At 42.7% G+C, this 18,616-nt stretch overlaps 1 protein-coding gene across 11 annotated transcripts in view; it reads left to right on the top strand.

The window, feature by feature from the left end:
* SPATS2L (spermatogenesis associated serine rich 2 like) overlaps positions 1-18,616 on the top strand; it is a 158,545-nt gene that overhangs the window by 126,484 nt on the left and 13,445 nt on the right. For all 11 annotated transcript variants that reach the window (XM_053918926.2, XM_053918922.2, XM_024563720.4 and 8 more), the window contains one exon: positions 16,731-16,789. In XM_053918926.2, coding sequence (XP_053774901.1) covers positions 16,731-16,789 — 59 coding nt within the window. The remainder of the gene's footprint in view (positions 1-16,730; positions 16,790-18,616) is intronic.

The raw sequence follows: 18,616 nt of genomic DNA on the forward strand, positions 1-18,616 counted from the left end.
CCCCACTGGCAGCTCCCCACTTCCATAATTCTTAACTCCTGTCATCTGAGAGAGGGCTTGGTTTCCAAGAGTTCTAACAAAAGTCTAAGGGCCAATTCCCATTGGCTGGGTTGGGCCATGTATCTGTCCCTAAGCCAGTCACTCTAGCTAGAGGAACAGAGTCTTCCCACTAGCCAGGTGGGGTCCTCTGCCTACCACAGAGTTAGTGGAAGGTAAGCCCCACCTGAACCCCATGAACTGAGAATTGATGGGCTCTGGTTCCCGGAGAAAAATCAGGATGCTAAAAGGAAAAGTGCAGGATGAAGAAAACGCATCCTCAGTGCCCAGGTTCACACAGCACATTCCCCATATCTCACTGGCCTCTGATTCTAGAATATGGTCACAACCTCTGTGTAGGTTTCCTACTCCAAGGCCTTTTTTGGACACTGATATATATATGCTTTTTAGTTAACTGTTGAGTTGCGTAAAACTAAGGATTACACTTAACACTAATGTAATCTAAAATTCTGGAACTTTAAACCCTCTGCTACATATAATACAAGATTCTATGGGTGTATAAGATGCCCTTGAAAGAAATCCATGACCTTCAGTTATCACTCAGGGAGGAATCATTTACCCTTCCCCCAGTCACGGCATATGGCACATCAGACAGACTTATTGTCTGTTTGATCAGATTACAAGCTAACTAATTGTTCAAAGCAAACTCCAAGAGTATGTTTGAAACTGTTAGAGAAGGTAAAGATACTGTACAAATAAAAAATGTTACTCATATTTTTATTTTAAGTTTCATAGCCATATGACTTTTCCAGTCTCTCCTTAAGTTACTGTAATATACATATAATACACTCAATCTCCAGGCCTGTTCTATAGAGCCAAAGTCAGCAAACTTTATGTGTAAAAGGCGAGCTAGTAAATATTGTAAACTTTATGGGCTATCAGGTCTCTTCAACAGCTGAGCTCTGCTGTTGTGGCACAAAAGCAGCCAGAGATAATGCAAAAAGGCGGCAGGCCAGATTTGGCTCGTGGGGGTCGTAGCTGGCCAGCCTCTGTCTGGAGGCTTTAGTTGGCTGCTGGGAGAAGACCTCTCTGTCTTATCCTTTTGTGTAGCATTTTAGAATAAACTCTTCCTCTGAGGCTTCTATTATACCTTCCATCTGAGTGACTCACACACTAATTGACAAAGTGTAGCAATGACCTCAAATTACCTCTCTCCTCCAGCTGCTGTGTGTACTTTTTTTTTTAACTTTATTTCCTTAGTAAAATGAACATCACGTGGGTCCCAGGACATCCTGAGATTTATAACAGATTCTTTGACTGTTTCACTCCTCAAGAGCTAAAAGCGTGGGGCCAGGAAAGCCAGCACCCAGGGAAGTTGTATCTTTTCTCTGCCTGTAATTCACACTGTTTTGTACTGGTGGGAAGGCTCATTTCTGAATGCACTCCGCCGCTGTCTAAAAGTCACCTACTCGACAAAATGGCACTTTTCATCCAAACTGGAGAAGAAAGAATTTAGATCGGCCATTTTCTATATGCTGTTTTCTGATCTAACCCTTAATAAAAAGGATCCCAAAATAATAACATAAATGTTAACTGAAAAATGAAACCAAAGTATACTTTAATCAACCACGCATTTCTGCCAAATGATAGAACTTTGACTCTGTTCCAAATAAGGCCGCAGCCCAGCCAACATGACGATATACTTGAATTAAGCCTCCTTTGCATTTTCTGAGGGATGAATTTTAGGGATTTGGTGCTTTTGAAAAATGGCAGGTCACAAAACTGAATAAGGAGCTTAAATGTTTTTTTAAAAATTAAGCTTTTCTGTTGGTGGTGAAATCACGAACAACAGGCATTAGAGAGAATTTTGAATGCAGCGCCATTGATTCAATACAATTGAAACCTGAGGATTACGTTTTAAGACGTATCCAGAGCTGGAGGATGTGGGACAAGTCCTCGGGAGAGTCCACGAAGGTGCTGTTTCCGAGACATACGGAGACTCATCTGTGCACAAGCGACATTGCACTTCTAATTCTCCCACTCTCCTTCCTTCGGGCCACCCAGTTCTCTCACCAGAGCTTTCCACAGGTGTGTGTCTCATTTAGAAATACACAGAAACTCTCAGGTGAGAAATTCTAAACATCCGTCTCATTACCGAAAGGCCAGCTTCAGGAGGTGAACCCTGCCTGACTGAATTTCTCCCAAAATACTGCCGGAACTCATGGCAGTGATGATTTTGTGAGGCCAGGAGGGGGCCCTCGTCTGCATGTGCTCAGCACGCAGTGAGCACACAGCTGGGTAAAATGACCAAATGCATATCCTTCCCAGTCTGGTTGTGAACAATGCTTCACTCAGTACAGCTACCGAAGAAAACCATTAAGTTGCTAAATTACAGTATCAAAGTTGGCATTTAACCTGTACAGTTACATAGGGCTACATGACCATTGCATGGATCGTCGTCATTTTCCCAGAAAGCACTGGGGATTTGAGAGGAGAACAAAGATGGCATAGTGCTCTCACAATACGTCCTAACAGAGGATAAATGTTGCAACACGAGCATCTGTGTGAAGAGTCCCATCAGGAACTAACGTGAAGCAGCTGGTTTCTTTTCTATAGGATTGGCCCCCACTGCGACTGGAAAACATTCACTCTTTGGAATTATAGCTGCCAGATTTAATTGCTTTGTGTGCAAACTAGTCTAGCTGCTCATCACAAATATGTGTTTGTGCATGTCCAAGTTGATGGCGAAGGCTTGAAATGAACAATAAAACATTGAATTCAAAAAACCTTGAGGAAGGAGAGTAATACTTGATAGTTCTTTCATATGCCAGGGGAGGAAGGATTCCAAAACGGAGCTGTAAAGATTGTTGAGGTGCTATTGGAGGTTTCGTATCTAATTAAAATCACTCCTAAAGAACATGGAGGATGGTAATGAGCCAGTAGAATGTGCGCTGCGGTGGATGGGGTAACAGGGTCACAGAGAATGGGGGCCAGAGGGGACCATATGTTTAGGCTGCTTTGGGTTCAAATAGGAAAGGGAAATCAAAGCATCCCTTCTGTATACAGAGGCCAGAAATGTTCCTGTACCTCATGTTTATTTTTTCCTGAAGCGGTGCCAGGTCTGGCTCAAGGAGAATTGGGAAGTAGGTCAGGAGTCCCAGCTCCCCTGGCCCTAAGCCCTTGCCCACCTTCCCCTTCCCTCATGGCGAAGACAGTTTGAACCTCCTGCTGCCCCCTCAGGCTGGGAGCTGCTCACTGTGGCACCACACGTTACAAGATAGGGTCTTGCAGTGGGTCCCCAGTTCCCTTCCCTTTTCTTTTTAACCATGAAGACTCATTTTTGTGTAACTGATAACTTCCTTTTCTTGACCATGTGTCGTCCCTCCCAAAGTGACACATTTGCATGTTAACAAATGTTAACCAAATCTGTTGAGATTCTCCACCAACCTAAAGGATAACTCTAAAAATGAGACTTTCAGGATGCAGAAAAAGCTATTTTGAGATGTCTGTCTTCTTCCAGCCTCCCCCCAAGTCCCACTACCAAAGGGGCCTCCCATCCGCTACATGAACCCAGATGGTAGCCAAGCAAAACCGCACTCAGGCCCCTGGTGATCGGCAGGTCAGCCCGCACACAGACCAGGTGTCATCACTGTGACATTTTAAACATTGTGTCCTTTTTCTGAGCTGTGTGCTTGAGAAGGCCTCCCCGAGGGGATGTTGCCACTGGAGCCTCGGACTTAAGAACAAGCTCTACAACAGCCTGCCCCACATTCCCAGTTTGCTGCTCCTCGGGCGCCCAAGTAAAAGCAACTTCTTAGAGCATAAAGCCTTGGAACTACTTCAGTTTGAGTCCCAATAAGGCCATTTTTCTTCTTTTGCAGGTTTATCACATAGCAGGAGTCTTTTCTCATTGGTTGTTTTTCCCCCCACGTTCCCCAAACTTCTTGGTGAATACCTGGCTCTCCATGCAATGCGTAAAGCCTGGTATTTCTGTGCTCTTTAGGGTTTTTATTTTTCTCTTTTCGACTAACAGTGACTGACAGATGATGCTTATAAATTAATGTTTACTTACTTCCATACCGAAGTGTATGTGTATACACTATAATTAAAAACTCTCAGGGCTTTGTGGTCATCCTTTGGTGACATGCCACCCCCAGAGTTGCTGATGTCACTGGTCTGAAGTGGACACAGAGATTTTTTTTTTTTAAAGAACCCCAGGTGATTTTTTTTTTGTCTATGGCTGAAACTCCCTGGTTGAGAGTCCTGCAAAGGGAAGACTATGTCTTGGGCTAGAGCAATGCTCTCAACGGAATGAGTGTGCTCCCACGGGAGACAGAACGTCTGGAAATATTTGTGGTTGTCACAATTGGCATCTGGTAGATAACGCTGAGGCATGCTACTAAATATTCTAGAATGCACGACACAGTCCTCCCCCACACCTTATCCACACTCCAAAGGGGCATCTGTCCCAGGACGTCGATAATGCTGAACAAGCCTGAACATGGAACGTGAGAAAAGGACTGCATGTCTCCCTTCACCATCCAATTGGACCCAGTGGCTCTGCCCTTTCTGCTGTAGCTGACGAGATTCCCCCCTTGGTCCTGCCCCTCTGCCAGCTGCCCTCCCAATGCACCACTGCAGACATGAGACAGGCAATTTCCTCTCCAATCGTTTACATACCCAAAGAACATAACCACAGCGTCTTGTCATTTCAGATCAGTGAAGTAGGAGAACTTTTTTTCCATTTGCCTGAAATGTAAACCTTCTAGCTACACATTTTAAAGGTCAAATTACATTTTTGTCTTCTTATGACCAGAAAAACAATTGTATTGAAGTGTAGAGAAAACTGAGGGCTTTACTTTTTTTGTCTATTTTTCATTATAGAATTCAACTCAGTCCTTAGGAGAAAATGGAAATTTAAGAACTGACGCTTGTAGCTAATGATTGGCAGTCACTTTCATTAGCCATTCTGTCTCTACCTGAGTCTTTTTCTCATTTTGCAATAAGACCAGACAGTGCAGTCGGGACCGGGATTAGGGTGCAGACCCAAATTATGTAAAGATAAATATAGTATTTCCGTCTCGGGGATTATTGTTTCTCTTCGGCTTCAGCCAGGCAGCCATGTCCTTGGTGTTCCCGGGCGCCTGTGGCATGTGTCCAGCTACCCTAACGCCAGTGACAGTGGCATCGTCAGGTGTGCCAGCCCTTGTGCTCTGTAAATTGAAGGAAGACAGGTCTTTCTGCATAGCTTCTGAATCAGTAGTGGCTGAACAAATGCTTGTTAACCATTTAATTGCCTCTCAATTAGGAGAGTCATTGGGATCGTGGCGCTGTATATACTTTGATAGATGAATGGAGGAAAAATGAGTATTCGTTGGAACAGGCCCGAGAACCAGGTCTGTGTCACTGAAAAGATGCTGTGACAACAAGCAAACTTGGGGAATGTTGACATAAGTGTGGAAAATGAGTAGAGACTCCGTTTTAAAACTATGTGGCTGAAGTAGTAAGCTTCCCCGGTATCCCCACAAGCATCGAGAGTGTCTGAAGTAGTGTGTTGTCCAGTAATAAAATGTTGCTTTTCTCTGCACCATTCAGCAAGGGATCTTGGTAATGGGGTTACCAGCAGAAGAGCTGGTGTTAGGAACTTTTTTAGCCACCTACCACTGTTGTGTAATAATTTTACAAAGCCTTCATTTGCCTATTCAAATATCAGCAATGTGTTAAATGATGACCAGATTTTGCCAGCTCCTTTGACCAAGCACGTAATGAAGATAAAATCAAGAGTTTGTATTGTATTTTTTATGGTTTTTTTAAAGAAATTTAATAAAAGGTCTCATGTCCTTCTGCTTTGGGAATGAATATAATCTTCCCATTGGTCAAAACAAGACTTTCTCCTCAAATGATTTTCCTAAGTGTACACCTGCTTGAGACTTGTACCAAGCATTGCACAACGGAAGTTAAACAAACCTGTTCCTGCTCCCCACACCCAATGTTCACGATTATGCCAGCATATTAAAAGGATGCGCAGTACAGAAATGAACATACGCCTGCAAAGGATATCAAGAGACAATAGTAGGAGAGGCTAGTAAGTATATGAGCCTCAAGCAGGCCATATGTGTGGGGTTTTTGTTGCTCTCCTAGCTGACAAATGGCCCAAAATAACTCCATTTCCTTACCCTGCACCAGTTCAATAAACAGAAATAAGCTCCAGGATCCATTCTGAAATTGTGAAAAGGGTAAATACCATATACCATGGAGAAACTCAAGGTTCCCATGACTTTGTGGCTAAGGCAAGTCCCTGCGGTACAGTGTATTTCAAATCGTGCCTCGTTTGTGAATGTGTCATTCTAAATAGGTGTAGCTCGCTCTGTGGAGGTGAAAGCTTCTCTTTTCCTATTTTCTTCTCTCCCCAAGGTTTTTCTCTGTGTTTGATGTTTCCCCAGGGCCACTGCAAGGACTGAGTGAATCAGTCGACCTGAAGGAAGAGCAGGTTGATAAATCCACAAAAAATACAGAACTAGCCTTTTCAGTTTTGCTATAGTCCCCAGGAAACCAGCATAAATAGCACCTTGTATTAAGGGCCTTTCTGAGCCACACGTGTGATTACCTCCATACATTATGTCAGCCGCACACTTAGCAAGGGAAGTTGGCTCTCTGTTCACTGCAGCCCTCTTTGCAGAATAATAGACCCACCATCAAAGATGGAGAGCAAGAAGTTGATTCTAATTTCAGCTTGAAATCAGAAAAGATTTCTGAATCTTTTTAGCAAATGAAGGCTACCGATCAAACCGGCTTGGTAACATGCTCCTGAATAAGAATCATTAGTTTCATCATGGAATACAAATATAAAGAGGAATTAAGCAAGATTGCCCTATCTTTACAATCCCAGAGTATGTATTGTTTGTATTTTTTTTAATTTATGGTATAATCCATTTTCACTGAAAAATAAGACAAATTTATTCATATATATTAGTATAAACGTAAAATGCATTATAATCTCACAATTTCTGAGTGGATCTTGGAGCTTATTTCTGTTTATGAGATGGGTACAGAGTAGGCTAAGGTGTCATTTTGGGAAATTTGTAGCTAGGACAGCAACAAATCATATAAAGGGCACTATAAACACCTGAAGTTACTATAATAAAGTTCCTTATATGTGTGTTAATTATCTTTTCAGTGACTGTAAACTTTTGGTTCTTAGTAGCCCATATTCTAATAAAACTCACATTTTCAAGGTTTATTAGCCACTTAACTGGAGGCATGGGGTGTAGAGTTAAACAGAATAAGGGTAAATCTCATCTCCACATATTCTAGCTCTGAAGATGATTGAGGTTCTTTTACTCAGCAACAGAACAGGGGTGTTGCCCTCACTTCCTAGGGGGTTTCTTCCAAGTATAAGTACATATCTTCCAAGTACAAGATATGCATTCCTCAGGTTATTCTACAAAACCTCTAGCCTGCCCCAGGATAGAAGTTAGATCCAGGTCGGTTCTCTTGTCCTCCAGATAAGCATCTAGTACATGTCTTTCCCTCTGTACCAAGACACGAGGAAGACATTGTCCTGTCCACCTCGCTGTTTATTCAGCATGTCGTGGATTCCAGCTATGAGATATAAATATAAATATGTCATCACAACTTTTTGCTATTTACTGCTCAATGAAGAGAGAAGTAAGGCAAAAGGACCCCAATAATCAATGACCACAGCTACCACCAGATCAGCCCTCCTTCCCCTTGCATGTCTTCCCCTACCTTCTCTCTACCTTCTCTTCCCCTTCCTTCATTCACCCATCCATCCAGCAGATGGATGAATGTGTGACCGTCTGGTGCTTCTCAAATTTTGGAATGTACCGGGAGCATCGGGGCCCCCATTCGCAGAGACCCTGATTCTGTAAGTGTGGGGCCCAGGAATCTGCAATCAGTAAGCACAGTGGGTACCAGTGTCAACAGTCTAAGGACCACACTTGAAGAACATTGCTAAAGTTACTGAGGGGTAGAAGATGATCTCTTTTCTAAAAAAGAAAAAAAAAGATCCAAGTCTAGTGGGAGCAGACAGGCTGTGCAACGCATACAGCAAAAACCGCGGCGGAGCAGTGCGTGGAGGAGGGCGAATCAACGGTGGCTGTTAACCCCGTATCTTAAATGGTATCTTTGTGCTGAAAGTCGGTTACCGCCTACAGATAGAAGTTTGCTTTCTTTTCCATAGCTGTAGCTTTAGCTTTTTGTTTTTTAAGAGGGTGGTAGTAAATGACATAATTTTTGTAGCTATAGAAACTGAATACATTTAAATGACTTTTCTTGACTAGCGATATCTATGGGGGGGAAAAAAACAAAACTAAGAAATAATTAGCTAAGATAAATTATATTATTAAGCAAAATCACATTTAAAATTCTAAATGGAGGTATAAAAGGAATATAGATTTTTCTGTTGAACATGTGGTGTTGTGGAATTTATAGAATTTACAGGATTTTGCAACTCTGAAGTCATATTAAAAATTCTAAGGAGGAAAGGGAATTCCTGTGTTTGTTTTTTCGATTCACTATGTCTTTACTGACGAACTCCAGGATTTTATAAGTGTTGGGAGTTTGTCCTTGTGCTATATCTACATATGTCTCATTCCAGAAATGTACCTCAGACAGTGTGATGAAATACTCATTAACTATTGTTTAAATCATTGCAGGATTCCAATATAAAATGCACAGCCTAAGAGGTGTTAACTTTTACAGATTATAATGGCTCTGATAAAACAGGCCCAGCCTGACGGGCAAACCGAGTGCAGTTGTCATATTCATAGACGACGAAGGGGCTTCCGTTGGGCTCTGTACGTTAAGAGAGGTTCAGGCTGAGAGGCAGCAGCTGCGTTATCTCCCTGACAGTCCTGATCACGAGGCACCTTTTCATTGGGTCACGTCCTAAACCCAGTCAACACGCTATAGGTTTGCATGTTGGGTTTTGTATATTTGCCAAGTATCTCTGCGGAATTCAAGAAGTATTTAGGAAGATCACTTTGTCACCACTGCTGCACCCAGAAAAAAGAATTTTTTTGGGGGGGGAGTGCAAGTTGTTGTAAAACCTGAATGCAAAAATGAACAGAATATAAGGTGACAGATTCAGGAATCTCAATTTAAAAAAAAAAAAAAAAACCATAGCCAAGTACTTGATAAGGGGCCTGGAGTTAAATTGGCAACAGTGGAAGTGGGGTAGGATATGAGACACATTTGAGGGGACTTATTCACATGGGAAAGTGAAGGACAAGGAGTCATGGGAACTGGGTGAGTGGTGATACCAGTAAACAGCATATAGGTATAGGAGAGGGGGAAGAATTGGGATGTAGGGGAGGAAAAATAATTTTTCCTCTACCCTTCTGAGTTCTTGGCTGAGGCATCCCTCTAATAAAAGACAGATTAACAAAGAAAAACAAACAAGTTTATTAACATATATACCTCATGTATAAATGGGATATACTCAAGGAAAAATGAGGAACTCAAAGAAGTGGTTTAGAATTCAGGCTTGAATACCATCTCAACAGAGCAAGGGAAGGGAGGTATAGGCCTCTCAGAGGAGATTAAATGGTTTTCAGGGAAGACGAATGGAACCTTAGAGGAAAAGGGCAGTGTGAGAGTTTTTGACAAACTTTGTCTGGGGATGGTGTCTACTCCTTGTCTTCTCCTCTGACAGAGTCATCAGTCTTTCCTGGTTGATGAAACTCTTGGAGGTGGGATGTGGGTTTATGACAACCGAGTTCCTTTTGGAGAATCTGTCTTTAGGCAGATAAGGGGAATGCAGAGGAAGCCTCTTTGCTGTTTTTCAAATGCCTGTAATCAATACACCAAAGTGCCATATTTTAGGGTGGTATATTCTGCTACCCTTTAGGTAGTGAAACAGAGAATGGAGGAACGCGAATGGGCAGCAATGCAAGAGCAGGGACGCCATATGCAGGCACCTGTCGTAAGTGTTGGGGCTGCCAGTCCTCCTGACCTAGGAATAGAGAACCACACACAGTCTTGCTGCAGTTGTGCCTGAGAATTGGGTAAGCTGAAACCCCTGGCAGGTTTTTCCCTGAGCCCGAGAAATTCTAGTAATATCTTGAGGAGTTGGACTGAAATGGTACCCATGGTACTGTACACCCTGAATGTATACAGGGAGTTTTCTGCCCTCTCCCTGGTGGGTGTAATCCTTCACCCCAGAGAGGGGACACAGGCACCTCAATTTGTGGGCAGTACAGGCAGCCTCTTCCATCGGTGCCATCTTCCCAGCTCAAGGCCCACATCGCGGCCACTGGGTGCTCCAAGGCTGCCAGGAGCCCAGCTGGCCTTCCCCTGGGTATTCACAGTTCTTACACCCGATGCAGTAGTAAGGGGCAGAACCCACCATGGGGGTGTATGAAATGTGAGAGAAACAGAAATTCTTGATTTACAGCTTATCACTCCTCTGTGTGCTTTAGGTAAAATATAGAGGCCAGAAGAGCTGAAACATCACCTTAGCATTCCTCAGACTCCTTTCTCCCCAGAAGTTTCCACATTGTCTTTCCCATTAATGGGCAGGAGGGACAGGAGGCTCTCCTTCAGCCTCTTCATCTGTGGAGGCTCTGCCTCCTTCCAGAAGCTCTCTGCTTGCTTCGCTCCGCTTGGCAGTTGAGGCGCTAAGGAAGCCCCAGCTGAAGCACTTCATCCACAAGAAGGTGCTGAAGCAAAATGGTCTGGGATCAAAACTGTCTGGATTTCTCTCACTGCAGTCTGCTTGAGGCAAACTCCTTGAGAGGGTAGGAGGCCTAGTTTTAACTCTTTAACATCTAACTCTGGCTGCCTTTGCTGGTTCATTTCTTTAAATCCCCTTTGAAATCCTGCTTTCATTCCTCAATATCCAGCGGCCAGCCCTGCTCTCCAGCTTATCAACCACCCACAGCCCTGTGGCGGCCCCCGTCACAGCATCCTCCTTTATGAAGAGCAGACACTTGCCATGGCTCCTCCCGGCTTCCCGATGAAGCCGCTCTGTCCCTCGGTGTCTTCGCCTCCCAATGTGAAGAAGAGTCTTTCCCAGAGTAGAAAGTGATAAATCTATTCCTGCTGAAGTGGCTTTCTGATTCTTTTTATTATTGTTATTATTAGTCCTCTACAGAAAGGAATCAAGACAGTGGAAACATTTTTATAAAATGACACCTTATCTCTGTGATTAACTATATAATAAACCATTACGGCTTTGCCATGGTAATCTCCTTCTCCTTACACCTTACTGCTTTGATAATAAAAGCTTTTTTATGGAACAGAATAAAATTTTACTGCCCAGGCAGTTTAGATAAAATGAGAAGATGTATTTTTGGAAGGATAAAGGGCACATCTGAAACCTGTGGGGTCAGCGTGGGTCAGATATGAGCTCAGTGTAGGTGGAACGTGTTCGCTGTGTGTGAAGTCTGGGGGCCCCCGGAGGACTTCATCCAGCCACTGAGTGGTCCGCAAAAGCCAGCTAAAGAGTTCTGTGTTTCTGCCAGGCACAGATGATTACTGGTGAAAAGCAAAAGTGTTCAGAACTTGGAACTGCAGATGACTAGCGGAGGGAAAGCACACATCTCAATAATTTATTACCACCTCAATTTGCAAACAGAATCATTAACTACCTGTTTTGATTCGAAGCCAAACCCTCTGTGGTTTGGTGAATATCGTTGCACTTTTATTCATAAGCTTATGTCTCAAATGATTAGATTCCATCAGGGACAAAAATTATATAAATTTTTGCATAAAGATGATTTATATGCAAGCACTACAATATACCAATTAAGAAGAAGTTTCATTATCGATATGCCATAGGAAAATGAATGTTTTCTTTCCTTACATTCATCACTATCAAGCAGTTTTTGTCGAACAGTCCACAGTGGTCTAAGATCATAAAGTTAAACAGAAGTTTCTAAAAACTCAGAGCTCCCCTGAAGAAGTGATGATTAAGCAGAGACCGGAAGGGATAGTCAGAGTTAATGAGATGAAGAAAGCTGGGATTGGGAAGGAGAGTTGTCTTCCAGTAGAGGGAACGGCATGTGCCAAGGCCCTGTGGTGAGTACAGAGCAGAGCACATACTCTCTGGGCTGCTGCGAAGCTTAAATGAGATTACCCAGTAAGGCACCGATGCTCTGTTTAAAGTGCCTGGCACACAGCAAGCACTCAGGCTGTGTTAGCTGTGATCAGCCCTCATTCTGAGGCAACTTAGGGCTGATATGTCTACAGAGGTTTACCTCGAAAGCAAGCAGGTGACCTTTCTTCTCCGAACCCTGTGGGAATGTGGTTCATGACTCTGTGATTTTTCTGCGACTCTTCAACTCTCTGATGTCGTTCTTCTCAAAGGCCCTCCCTCCGGCCCTCCATACCTGGTGACTCTGTACCCAGGCTTGGCCCGCACTCTGTCCTTACCCAGCCCACAGAGCTGTTTTTCAGTGTGCATCTCTGTCCCAGTTCCTCTAAGGAGATTCAGTGGGACTTGCAAATGGCACTGATGAAATTCCTCATGTAGCTGGATGTGACGCCAGGCCCTGTGGACATCTGGAAGGGTTTAGATGCAGTCTTTCCTCTTGGACCTTCCTTTGGTCTGGCGCTCAGTCTTCTGTGATGCTGGCTCCTCACTGTGTGGTGGGCCTGCCAGGGGACAGGCTGAGCTCTGCTGCTTTATCCTCTGCACCCACTTCCCAGGGCTGTTCTTCCCTTCCACAAGCCTGCTGCCTCGAAAGCAAAAATCCAAGAAAACTCTCAAGTGCACCTTTTTAAAATGACTGAGGGAGGTTCAGGGGGAGATGTCTCAGGCCAGCAGCTGATCCTGGTTTGCATTCCGATCATGGGCTGGGTGCAGGGCGCTGACTCAGCAGAGATTCTCTGGCTTGCCTTTATCTGCAGTCGCACAGAGCAGTGCTTGAATTACTAAGGCTCTTGAGTACAGTGTTTTGTTGAAATACCCAGAGGAATAGCAACATGATTTGATGCCAACACGACAGGCTTTTTCACATCCTCAAGTGGGCATTAAGCAGATTAACAATTTACTGTGTATAACCTCCATTCCTCCATTTGCTAGTCGAGAAGGCCAGACCTGACCATTATATGAACAGCCAGCCTTGTGTAATATGTGTTAGACCTGGGGATACATATTATACCCCAGATGCCCATCTTGTAAACGCTCTGGGCACATAATTATGTCAACAAGTTTAATCAACAAAAATCTGCCATGATTTTATAGCTGGTAAAGAAATTAGCAAAGGCCCCTTCCTACACCCTTCTTCCCACCCAACCCACACACAGACCACAAGGTTCCATCCGCCAGGGTCTATGGCCTTGTTTGGGGATTGGTGGGGGGGACTTTGCAAGACTGTCCTGGCACTGTCACTGCAGTCCGTGCCACCTCACACACCACTGGAAGTCTAAAGACACCCGGTCTTGTATCACGTGATTGCATTTCCTTAAGTTGTCTACTTGCTCTCAAAACCAGGAGACTAATTAGAAGGCTTCTGGTTGATTGAGGGTGGGGGAACCCTAATTTCTTCTTCTTGGCATCCTCATTTTCTTTCCTTTCCCATCTCTCACTACTTTCCCAGTAATTTCGGCAGATCCTCTCACCTTCTTTCTCTCAGCTCTCCCAAAGAGAATGTAGGCTCCACAAATACGGTAGGATTTTTTTTTATCCACAGCTGTATTCCCAGCCCCACCACCCTCGCCTGGCACAGGGCAGGTGCTCAGCAAGTATTTGTTCGCTGGACGAATGTTCTTTCGGTTCCTGCCTATTTGTACTGCTCTCTGTGGCGTATTCCTGTCCAGCCATCCCAAACCTCTGCAGCCCTGCTACACACCATTGGGGAAGAGAATGGAGGACAGGTTACCTACAGGTCTTACATGACCTGTAACTCATAAGTCAGTTGAAGTCTTCCAGCCCCCGAAGTCCCAAAGAAGTTGTCTGGGACTCCTGGTCCATGCCCTGGGGAAATAAAAAGCCCTCTCGCAGATTTACCCCAGTTCTGGGGGTGGGGTGGGACATATTCCCACACTCACTCTTCCCTCAGACTGTTGCCTCTTCCCATCTGCTGAGTCTTGCACTGATGTGGACACGTAAAAGCAAGCCACTTCCTCAGTGTCTGTGAGTGTGCACCAAGCAGAGTACACCTTACAGTGGCATCTGAGACCCTCTGCGTCTTTGAGGTGCTTTTGCCCACCCTCCGCCCCACTATGAGTGATTTCTCCCAGGATCTTCCCTCTACACAGCCCCCAGCCTCCTTTCTGACTCTTCTCTTTCTCTTGTCTCTCCTCCCTTTCTATAGGGGAAAAAATTGAAAACATTTTCTCAGGCAGAGTAGCTTAACCATGTTGTTGGAATTTGGGCTCCTGACTCCAGCTCTCTAGGCTCTCACCTTATCTCCTTCATCGCTTATCCATTAGCCTTGTTTTCCTGAACTAACATGGAATTGCCCTCTCTAAGACACTTGTTAAAAACAAAGAGTCACGTGGCCTCAGTGGTGGCTGCATTTGTGAACTTGACAGAGAAGCTAAATATACCTCATAATCACAGGGACGCCAGCCTGTTGATGCAATTCAACATTTCGTATAATTAACAAATACATGCTGGTTTGTGAATAGATGGTCTTTAGAAAGAAACACAAGAAACTGATAACAGTGGAGACCTCCAAGGAGAACGAAGTAAGTTGGAACAGAGATGAGATAAAGAACCCCTCCTCACCACACACCTTTATTTGTCACATAATTCCTATATTAAAACACATGGACATCATACCTATATAATGTCAATAAGTAAGGTACCGGTAACCTGATCTGCTGGTTACACAGAAGTTATCCTCTCCGGGGACCTTAAGCCATATGCGTCATGGAAATGGCTGATGTCTAAGCTTGATGGATTTGGCTTAGAGCCCCGTTCTGGAGAATTTGCCATTCACTGTTCACGTCAGTTCTTTCCTTTAGGATTTCCGGGTTGCAAAGAGCTGAGCTCCTCAGTGCACAGTCCTTGCACTTGAAGTGTTGAGGCTGCATCATCTGGTTTAGGATCCCCAACCCTCCTGTAGATGTAACCCAGGAAGCACTTCTTACCTTGACGAATACATAAAATAGTTAACTCTTAAGAGGAAACCAATTTTCAACACACTTTACATTTTCAGCGTACGTCTGATGGAGGGTTAAAAAGCACATCCGATGGAACAGGAGTAAGGACAATAACTGCAGTACACTTGAGTGCATTAAGTATGAATTCATAATTAAATTGTACAAACAAGCAAAAAATCTCATTGGCTACTTTTGGAGAATGCTAAGGCACCAACTATCATTGTGAAAACAGATAAAAAAAAGGAGAGAAACAAGTATTTATCCTGCCTTATCAATACAAACTTTACTTCATGATAACCCAGATAGTTAATAAGGGAAAGTTTCTCTTTGCAGAAAATTTCCGGTAAGTAAATGAAGGAGTAATAAAATTTGAATGTCCCCATTTTTCAAACCCTATTGATCTAGGCAGTGATCATCAGTGGCTGCTAATATCATTGAAAAAATAGAGATTTCCTTTGTGATTCCTACAAATTTGTTACAAGATATAGAAATCTGAATACACTCAGGTTTGATTTTGTTTCAGAAGGGATATTTACAAGTGCGCTGTGTTATTACATGTCTGCCAATGAAAGTATGTGAGTACTCCTCCTGAAATAAAAAACAAATCTGAATCCAATCAGATTTCTATATCATAACAAATATATAGGAAATATAAAAGAATGGGTTATATAATATCATAGAGATGTAGTCAGCAAAATTCAGACCTTGGGCGACTGTACGAGACAGCCTGGCCTCTTCAACAAAGGAATTGCCAAGGAGGGGGAAAAAAAAGAGAGATGGAACGGAATCTACACACTAAAACAGATTTAAGACATAATCAACCAGTTACAATAAACCGGCCTTATTTAGATGCTGGTTCAAACAAACTTTTAAACAATGTATGGGGAAATTTAATATCTGATAACATTAAAACTATTGTTAACATTTTTAGGTATTAATGTAATACTACAGTTAGAGTACCCAAAACTCCTTATCTTTTAGATATATACTGAAATATTTATGGTTGAAATGAAAATAAAAAATACGTGACATCTATGCTTATATAGACATAAAAATTGGCGAAAAGGGTATGTAAGGGATTTCTGATGATGCATTGCTTCTAGGAAGGGAGTTAGGAGTCAAGGCGGGAGAAAAACGAACTTTTGGAGCAATAATTACTTTATACAGGTAATACCAAGTAGGTGGCGGGACATCTGCATCAAAATGGGACCCTCCCCAGCCCCCCCCCCCAAGCCAGAATCTGGGAGAGTGGAGCGTAGAGACTTTGAGAACTACAAGCCTTGATAACCTGAGCGCCAGCTTTTTAAATAGTTACTACATTGTTTTGGAACTTTGGGATTTGTAGGGCAAAAGTACTCCCAAATTTAAATTCAAAGCAGAGCCTTTCGGAAAGTCTGAAAAAGGCATTTTGTTTTTAGATTTGCTGACAATGATTTAATCAGCAGATGTCACTATGTAATACTTGGGAGCATCCCTTCCACGTTGGCTCATTTTTGGAAAAGCAGAGTGTGCTGCTGGCTTTGTAACATAGAAATAGTTATGGTAATTTTGTATTTTGTTTAATGAAAATAATCTTTCTTTTACTTCCAGTGCATATTAAAAGTTTGTCTTTGATTAAGCATTCTTTGCTTTTGTTTTTGTTTTTGTTTTCCCTCCAGCATTATTGACAAGGAAGTTTCATTAATGGCAGAAATGGATAAAGTTAAAGAAGAAGCCAGTAAGTAAACACCTGGTTGTTGGATTAGAGCCTCTCGATCAGAAGCAATCTGTAGGTCAGACGGATAGTGATATGGATGCTGAGAGGGGTCCTTAAATTCACACGGTAACCCTGGCTCACGAGCTCTGTAACCTTAGGCAGGTAAGTCGCGTAGCCCCTGGAAACCTCAGTAACCGCAGGCGACAGAGGAGAGCAGTAGCACCCACTGAGCACGTGGCAGAATAGGCACTCAGCAAGCAGTCGGTGTCCGCTGAGCTCTTTGAAGTCCAAAGGGATGTTGGTGGATATAATGGACTACTTATAGTTAGTTGGGCTTAAAATGGCATTAAATTTAGTATTAAATTGTAAAACATAACTTTTAAGCCTTCACAACTTACAAATCTTGCTCTACAACTTATACAATCCTTTTCACTTGGTCTTTCTTAGATTCAACTAACTCAAGTTCAACAAATTAAATTCCCCTAAAAAAATTAGGCCCATTTAAAACTCACTTAAATTCCTCTTAACATTTGAATAACATTTATAAGTTTAATAGATCTGATTTTTTTTGAGCACCTCAGATGCCGGACCAGGCAAACTCACAAACCTAATGGGCAAAGTACTCCATGCTTTTAAGCAACTTCTATAAGATTAATAATTCAAACTTAGAGATGTACTCAGTGAAGTTTTCTTAGAACACTACAATTCTGTTCACAAGCTTAGTCAAACTCGCTGACACCTGCCAAGTTGACATGTCAAAAGAAAACGAATTACATGTTTTAAATTGAAATCACAAGTGAGGTGGTTTAATGTACCAAATACTCTCTTTAAATACTGAACACACTCAGATGATCTCGACGATTGCAAAATTTTTCCTAATGTTAACCCAGTATGTTAACACTCTGGGTTGATTTATTTTATTATCCGTATACTTATTCTAAACCTTGCCCCTGTTGTGAAGTTACTCAACAGCTAGCAGGGCAGACTGACCATCTCAAATAGGCTGAATTTCATGGATTGAAAATGTCACCCGAGGCAAGACTGCACCGTCAGATTCAGTACAAGCCACAAAAGGACGTGCTGGGCGCTGTCTTATTATTCAATCCCGTCTGCTATGTTAATGGGAACCCTAAGACCATATTTTTAAGTTGAGATATACTTTTACAATTCTTATCTCCTGGGCATTTTAAATGCTTCATCTTGACCGAAATTTTACTTTGGGAATTAGATAAATGGCAGTCTGCAAGCCCGACCAGGTTTCAGCTTCATCCCTTTCCCTTTAATTGCAGTACATTTCTCTGTACCAGAATGAAGAATCAGACCAAATTCTCCCTTTTTTAAATATCTTTCTCGCCTGGCCCTTGGCCGTAATTCAGTAATTCCTTTATGGAAAATAGCTATCATTATTTTTGTTACCCAATTTCTCTAAATAACTTTAAACAGCATATTAGAATTTAAAACAGAGCAGGTGTTATTAAATAAAACTAAAGTGACCCGGGGTTAAGCTGCAGAATATCTAGGTAGTTACACAATCCCCTCGATTGGGACATTGTTTCATTCTTATGAAATGTGTTGGTTTCTTCGATGAAAGTAGGTTTCTGCATGACGGGATTTTTCCTGTTTCTCAGGTAAAGCTTATTTTTCCTTTCCAGTTTCATGTCTTATTGGTAAAAACACTGAACACCAACACAGACACCAATGTTTTCTCTAGCACCGAAATAGAAAGTTGCTAGCAATCACTTTTTAAGAGGTTAACAAAAGACCTGCGATTTCACGTGCTCGTTCTTTCTTCTTGGGACACTATTAGATGCCAAGACCCGTGGAATTTGGAGCGTCTCAGGAGAGCGG

This window comes from Desmodus rotundus, chromosome 2 (genome assembly GCF_022682495.2).
Source record: "Desmodus rotundus isolate HL8 chromosome 2, HLdesRot8A.1, whole genome shotgun sequence".
NCBI lineage: Eukaryota > Metazoa > Chordata > Mammalia > Chiroptera > Phyllostomidae > Desmodus > Desmodus rotundus.